This window comes from Pterocles gutturalis, unplaced genomic scaffold (assembly GCF_000699245.1).
Source record: "Pterocles gutturalis isolate BGI_N339 unplaced genomic scaffold, ASM69924v1 scaffold36263, whole genome shotgun sequence".
Lineage (NCBI taxonomy): Eukaryota > Metazoa > Chordata > Aves > Pterocliformes > Pteroclidae > Pterocles > Pterocles gutturalis.
In genome coordinates this window covers 1-7,924 of record NW_010121677.1, presented here as the reverse complement: position 1 = coordinate 7,924, position 7,924 = coordinate 1, and the positions used below count along the sequence as shown (strand labels likewise).

Sequence of the window (7,924 nt, the reverse complement as noted above, 5' to 3'; positions counted from 1 at the left end):
TTTTTTTTTCACCACGTGGTTCAATTTTTAGCAAGGATTGCAAAGGCAGAGCTGTGCATTCCCCACTCGTTCGGGGGTCCCAGCTGTGTGCAAGGGTTGGGGTGCTCGTGGATGTACCAGCTGAGCAAAGATGGGTGGGGGGCTGCCGAGGGCTCAAGGTCTGGCTGTGGGTGCAAAGGGAGCCCAGAGAGCTGGGTGGGGGAATCATGGACTGGTTTGGGTTGGAAGGGACCTTAAAGCCCACCCAGTTCCACCCCCCGCCATGGGCAGGGACACCTCCCACTAGCCCAGGTTGCCCAAAGCCTTATCCAAGGAAGAGGAGGGAGAGGAGAGTCTCTCAGGAGGAAGGTCAGGCAGGGAGCAGGGTCACCAGCCAGGAATCACTCTGCCACCCCAGCCAAGGGACAGAAACCGACAGGAGCCCACACATGCCAGCCCAGATCCTGGACCCAATGCCTGCCCACACCCGGGGGGCTCAGGAAGGGCTTGGCTCAGCGCCGCAGGGTGCAGAGCTGGCAGCAGAGCCTGCGTGCAGGCTCCAGCATGGCAGTAATGCCGGAGTTTGCTGGTGCAAACCATGTGCCAGTGCAGGCAGCAGTGATGCCGGAGCCTGCAGCCCAAAGCACCACGGGTTTGGCGCAGCACCAACTCCTCTGAACCCTGCAAACCATCTTCCCGTTGCTGGGCCACGTGGTTGCAGAGTTTCTCCAGCTCCAGCAGATCCTGGGAAGATCATCAGGGCTCCGGAGCACCGCAGGCAACAGAGCACCCCGGGGCTGCGCCTCCCCCTTTTCCCAGGGCTGGGGCTGGGCTCTGCCGGCTGCGTCTCCCCAGATACAGGCGAGCGCGGCTGCACCCATGCAAGTGCCTGATTGGCCTCGGCCGAGCCGAAATAGCCGATCGCTTCCCATCGCCTGGCGGCAAACAACGAGGGCAGGAAGCACCTGGCGGAGGCTGAGCCCTGCGTGAACGTGCTGGTGCAGGGAGGAGGCTCGGCAGCACCCGGTTTCGCTTCTGTTGCTCCTCCAGCTGCAGAGGCAAAAAGGGGAGAGCCCAGAGCCGGTGCCATCCCCATCCCCACTCACCTTTTCTCTTCTGAGCAAACTGTCCCATTTGGCATGTTTCGAAGGGGCCCAGCTCTCTTCCCAGCTTTGGGGTGGGGAGGGGTAAAAGCGCTTCGAGGCAGGGAGGGGAACGCCAGGACCAGCAGGGGATGAGGTCTGGCTTCTGTGGGAAGGGCGAGAAAAAAACCCCAACAAGCAGTTTCACATCCTAAACGCTGATGTTGCTTTTCTGGTAACTTAGAACTGAGAAACGCCCAAATTATGCTAAAGGGACCCCATGAAAGACGAGCACACAAACACACACAAAAAAAAAAATCAAACATTTTGTCATGAATCAACCAAAACATCCTTGGGGACCTGGGGGGACCCTGTCCCATGGGGGCTGTTGCCACCAGGACATTCCTTGCAGCTGATTTGGGCTCTGCACAATCTCCATTTCCCCAACAGACCCCAAAACCACCCCAGCTCCTGCGAGGAAGGACTGACAGCACTGCTACAGCACATACAGGGACGGGGAAGCCTTGTACCGGTGTCGGGGACTGGACATTGAAGCACACCCACCTTCTTACTCTAAACAAGCATCAAACACCCTTCCAGACTGCTGGGTCCGGAGGAGAGTGTTGTCCCCCAAGAGCCAGCATCACCCATGCTGCCCTTCCTCCCTGCAGCAGGGTTTTTACAGGGGATAACTTACATCTAGGTGGGTATTACACCCTCTATGGATTTAAGCCCTGTGCCAGCAGAGCTCCTCTGTCCTGCAGGGTGCCGGGAAGCAGGCAGGCAGGCAGGGCTGCCGGGAAAAGGGGCGAGCTCTCACCGAGGACACGGCCAAGGCAAATGCTCCTTTGTGCAACACACCGCTCACTGATTACAGGACAACATCTGACCCAGGCTCTGAATCGGACACTTCTCTGCCCTCCCTGAATTAAAAATCCCAACAGAAACACAGCAAAAGGGTAGAAAACAAGTCCAGATTTCACCAGGCAGGTGGGCAGACTTTTTCAGAGCTGCTTCAAGCATGTTGGGGGGCAGCTGGGTCCCTGGTGCATGCTCCAGCTGTGCCTCCACTCTCCCTTCCTCCTGCACCCCTGAGCTGATCCGGGGATGTGCTCAAGTCTCGCAATGAGAAAATGTGCCGAGAGCTGCAGCTGGGCATGGAAAGGCCTAGAAAGGGCTTTGGAGGGAGGAAATAAAGACAGACTCCAAAGCTAACCCAGCTTGTACACCAGGTATCACAATCCTACAAGAAGAAAAATGACAACGAAAATTAAAATAGTAGATGAGTCAGCTATTAAAAGGCTGTCGGGGGGATCTGGTTGCAGTGAGACTAGCATTGACTCCTCACTAAACACTCCGTGGTGTAAGAGCTGTATTTTTATCTTGGCTACGAGCAACTTAAGTTTTAGATGGTCTTGGCTCTGCCTGGTGGCCCAAATGCCAGCTGTGGCATGCAGGACCACAGCAGGCTGGCCATGGACTATGCCAGCCTGAAAGTGGGCCACGGACCATGGCACGCAGGTCCGGGCAGTCCACGCTGGTCCAGACAAGCCAGAGGGAGGAAGGCTGCCATCACCTGACTTCACCAAGCCTTTGAACCCGATGACTCCCAAGGTAATCAGCAGCTGAATGGGACGCCCGTTCCTCCCTGACAGCCCTGTTTCACAAGCAGCAGCAATTTGGGTGTGTTTATGGAAACTAATGAAGGGATGAGTTCAAAAAGGAGTGGCTTCCACACACCACCAAAATTGGCCCACAAAGTGTTTTTGTCTCAGAGGTGGCATATTATGGTAAAAGCAGGAGGGGAGGAAGCAGCTTTAGCCCCACCAGGGAGAGTGGTAGGACCAGGTCTGTGCCATGTCCCCTCCCCCCCCCCGACCTTGGCATCACCATTCCAGGAGGTACCAGCACAGGGAAAAGGTTGGGGTGAGTCCCAAGTATGTCACAGGCTGCAACTCAAGCCCTCCTGAACTCCATAAAAATTGAGTTTCAGACTGAAACTAGCACTAGCTGATTTAGCTGAGGTCCTTCAATCAGGTCGAGTTGAAGATGAGCACAGATTGGGGTTACACACAAGCAGGACATCCTCATGGCAGGGTCACAGCTCCGTGCGGCAGTCACCAGCCTCTCGACACAGCCAAAACAGGATCTCGTGAATCAACCCAGCTGCTTTTATCATGACAGGCCCCAAGCATCCTCCACATACCTGAGCATTTCAGTCCCATGATCATTCATCCTTCCTCCTCTGCTGGCTCAGTCACCCTTAGAAGAACAGTGGAGGCAGAGGCTTAACCAGGAACTGCCCTGCCTGCCTCAGATCACTAACTGCTTCTTCCCAAAACTTCAGTTATGCCATTCCTGGGGTTGGGTAAGATATCTGACAGTCAATTACACAACACATTCATGGCCCGGCAGGACACAGGATTCCTACAACCCTGCACTGAATAAATCCCCTGCTGCCCAAGCCAGAACCCAGCAGTCAGCCTGGGGAAGGAGAGGGCAGGACACCCACAGCCCTGCATTAGTCATCAGACCAATTCCCAGCCCTAATTCCTCAGGTTTGGATGATCAGGTTTAGAGTCAGCATGTTGACTAAGCAGCTCTTTTTTTAAAACCTCCTCCTTGACACAGCTGGATATGAAGTCACCCACACTTTAGCCAAGCCCACAGCATTTGCAGGGCAGGGTTTAGGCTGCAATCCCAACCCTCGCCCTCCTTGCAAGCATCCAACAGTTCCTAGCAAGGAAAAAAAGGCTCATTTATACTGCTACATTTTTATTAAAGTAACAAAAGCATACATCTGTCAAAGGATCTGTACATTCTGTATATAAAAACACTACTATACAATTAGTAACCATCCACTCCCTCCTCCAAGTGTAGCTTACAAACTTTCTACCATTTTCACCAAATACAAAAAGCAGGTCCCGTTCAACAGTCCAGCTTGTTCAAAAAAATTACAGGAAACCCCTCAAATACACTGTCTTAAAATACACACCATTCAGCTCTGCAGTTCAGTACAAGGCTTGTAGGCAGAAGGCAACAGAGCACACTAATTCACAGCTTGTACATGTAACCAGCTACAAGAGAGAAATGGATTATACCCAGGTTTGGTTGAAGCTAAAACCAGACACCTTTAACATCAGACTCCTCCACACCAGGGACAAAAAGAATGAGACTTGGCTATTTCAGTTGTGGAAGTGGGGGCATGTTAAGAGCAATTATAGTGTATTCCTTTGGTGTGGGCTGTCCTTCCTGAAAAACTATTCTGGTAAGAAGGAGGGAACAGAGTAAAAAGGGGGAGTATATCTTAAGAGTGCTTTGATCATGACAAATTACAACCCACGGAAGTACCAGCCTTCAGGAGACTCCACATCCAGCCGAGGAGTCCAGCCAAGCTAACACTGCTCATCCTGGATGCAGTTCTCATCATGGGCTTTCCACCTAAGCAGGTTAAGCGAGGACACCAAAAAGCACCAAGATCCCTTTTCCTTGAAAAGAGAATTTGCTTTTTGGAAGTTCCCAAGTCCTCCCCTCCTGGTGAGGTCACCTATTGCACAAGTTCACCAAGGGAGAAGCCCCAGTGCTTCAGTTGAACTTCTGCTTTGCTGACATGAGAAATTCAAGTGATGTAGAGGGAAGTGATGCAACTTCAGAGCCACAGTCTGCTGTTACTGTAAGGACAATCAACTCACCACTTGACGTTTTCAAAGGGTCTAAGAATTGAGGCTGGTTTTCCAGTTCTGGAATTCATGATTTGAAGCTTACAAAAATCTGAACTTACTTTTCTACATTAGTAGTCAGAGTTGGGGAGCTGTGCTGAATTTTTAATCTATTAGAAAAACAACCTAAGAACTGTGGCAGATGGGAGGCTTCCTTCCTCTCCCAGAGCGCCCAAGATTTGGAAATATATTGCACAAATGTCTGAGAACTTGATTCATCAAAGGCTGGGCAAGAACAACTCTGGTTATGTCAGTCAGCTGCCAGGTCAGAAAAGAAGAAGGTAAAAAAAGTGTGCCAAGAGACAGGTCTGGGAAAGTTTCATTACAAACCACCACATCAATGCCCTGCTTTTTCAATTGCTTCTCCCAGGATCTCCAGAGGAGCACCAGCTAGTTAGTAAAAAGGCAGTGGACACACAAAATCCAGGTAAAGGCTCATTCCCGACAGACAGGTAAAGTTCTTGGGGCAGCATTTTCAGCTCCCATCCCATTTGTAGTTAGCCAGAGCAGTTTAAAGGCCAAATCCTGAACACCACCCAGGCAAAGTCTCCCTGAATACAAGTACCACTGGGACTCCAAGAGGAGTTTTGCTTGAACAGACAGAGCACAGGACCAGGCATTAATTGTGCAAAACAGTTATGTACCAAGAGATCAGAACCAAACAATGCCCCTTTCCAAGGTATGAGTGGATACAGCTCTCAGGGACAACCACATGCTGATCACCCAGAGGAGGAAGAGAGGGAAGAAGTGCTGAGACTTTAAAAGCACAGTTAGGACACCAAAGCATCTCAATATCCCACCCACTGGGGGAAGAGACACCCCACCCCCCTCCTCCCAGTACTTCTGATTTTAAGAGACAGGACAAAGGGGGTTCTCGCACACCAACCTCTAGCACAAAAGGTGAGTTGCTTCAGCTCTTCTGGAGAGGTGACATGGCAAGTCATCCGCATTGGATCAGGCAACTTTTGCAAGCCAGAGAGGCCAGACTCCACTCTTGGAGAACAGAGAGGCCCCACAAGAGCAGGTCACGGGCTGAGCTCCACATTGCAGCAAGGCTTTGTGGTTCCCAGCAGTTCAGTGCTGGCTTCAGGTCCAGAGCACCCTTCTCAGGGTGCAGCAAGCTGCGGGTGACAGTCAGGTACTGGGGAGCACCAGGAACAAACAGTATTCCAGTGCCACCACAGTAGCTGCAATATGGCTCTTGGGGACCTCCTCTGCACAGCGTGACCCCTAGTGCATCTCTGCCTTGCTCCAGTTCACAGGACACCAACACCCAGTCCAGCAGCAGACAGGGAAGATGGAAGGGCTGGAGACAAGCCAGGCTTCCCCTCGCTTTGTGCTGGGAGCTGGGCAGAGCACCGCTGCAACACTCACAAAGTGGGTCCAGAGGAGACATGCGAGAGCAAAGGAGAGGGATCCCAGGGTCCCAAGCACCACCCAGCCCTGAGGTAAGGTTCCCCCAAATACTCTATCCAGCCCCCAGGGAGAACAGACCAGCTGGGAAGTGAAGTTAATGGAGGAAAGGCAGCAACTCTTTCATCCCTTCTCCAACAGTATTGCGATACCTGGTGATACAGCAATACTGGTGGGTATTAGGATGGTGAGAAGGTGACACACCTCCCACCACCAAGCCACACTTCCCAGCCTCGCTCTTCTCCCCCATCCTCCATTCCAAGCTGCCCAAGTGAGCAAACCAGCCCAAAATTGCCATCCAACACTAATTAGGTAGATATCGGCTTCATAATAAAAACTCAAGCTTGCAACAGCTTTAAAAAAGGCACCTAGAACACTGCTTCTGTTCAAAGCAGTGCCCAATATTTTAATTTTGGATTTTCTTGGATTTTTTTAAAAAATATAAATAGCTCTTCATCTTAAAAATAGATCCTCAGGTGAGGTATACAGTAGCCTGTGTCTTGGCAGTGTTAAGGACAAGAGGAATATTTAGCTGGAGACAGCCATCATGTAGTTTTTGGAAGGACTGGTGCGACCTAACATCATCTGGTTTTTACAGGTAAGCATCCCGTAGGAGCTCACAGGTTTCGTTGCAGTTGCTTCGTATAAGACACAGATGGAGCCATCTTCACCGATGCGGTACGAGACCTCAAAGGGGTCCACCCAGAGCGTGAGCTCGCTGGGCAGGAGCTGGTAGAGCTGTGGTAAGCTGAGTCCGATCTGGCTAGCTGCCTTGCTGATAATGGGGTCCATTTTGTGATTGATCCGGATGCAGCGATACCCAGAGCCTTTGAATGGCTTCTCGGGAAACCAGTGATGTTTGTAGTGCTCTGCAAGGGAAGCGAGAAGGGAAGAGCTGTGAGCAGGCGCTTGGCAGTTGTGAAGAGGTCTGTATCCTGCTGCAGTCCCGAGGGGGTCCCACACCTCGCTGTAGGCAGAGGAAACCAAGCCCTCCTTCAGCTGCCTCCATCAGACAGTGGCTCCAGAGCTGAGTGCTCAACTACTGAGCCACAGGTCACTCCAACACACAGGAAAAGAGTTTTTTGGGTCCTAGAAACCCTAGGCAGGACAGTGTCACAGCACCAACACCTTCTCACGGCAAGCACAGGGGTGGCCAGGGTAGGTAACATATCACCCACAACAAAACACAGTCGGGGAGTAGCAGCCAGGTCATTCTCTAAGTTCAGGAGCACATTGCTAGCCCCTTATCTCAGCACAGCAGCAAACAAACCATCCCTTCTTAGGGCTGATAACACAAGGTTGTGTTAGGCTGGGAGGAGAGCCTTGAACCACCCAGTTAGTGCTGAGCCCCAGACACACTTGTGAGAAGGGGAGTGCCAAGACCCCCCCGACACAGGGCTGAGCCCTTCTTACCAAGGAACAGCACTCACAGAACAGCTTTTGGATTAGTCGTATCAAGCCCCAGCAAGGAGAGCTTCAAGCAGATGGGTTGCTGCCCGAAGACAGCAGGGAGGGAGCTGTACAAAACCCTCAGCAGACGGGCAGGGGACCTGTTCACCTTCAGCTGCTGCCCAGGACCCCAGAGGGACACGGGTGGGGGGAGGCACACGGTTGCCAGCCAGTCCCCGGGGGACGTGGGAGGGTGCCCAGACAAGGGAACAAACAGGTATCCAGCATCAAAGAGGACACAGATGGGTGCCCAACCCAAAAGGACACCGGTGGGCGCCCAGC

At 52.2% G+C, this 7,924-nt stretch overlaps 1 protein-coding gene across 1 annotated transcript; it reads right to left on the bottom strand.

The window, feature by feature from the left end:
• Positions 1-6,721: 6,721 nt before the first annotated feature.
• On the bottom strand, positions 6,722-7,088 carry BTG2 (BTG family, member 2; the record flags this gene model as incomplete). Its single annotated transcript, XM_010077327.1, has 1 exon — positions 6,722-7,088. A coding segment is annotated over one exon (367 nt), but the record flags the coding sequence as incomplete, so codon positions are not given.
• Positions 7,089-7,924: the final 836 nt, after the last annotated feature.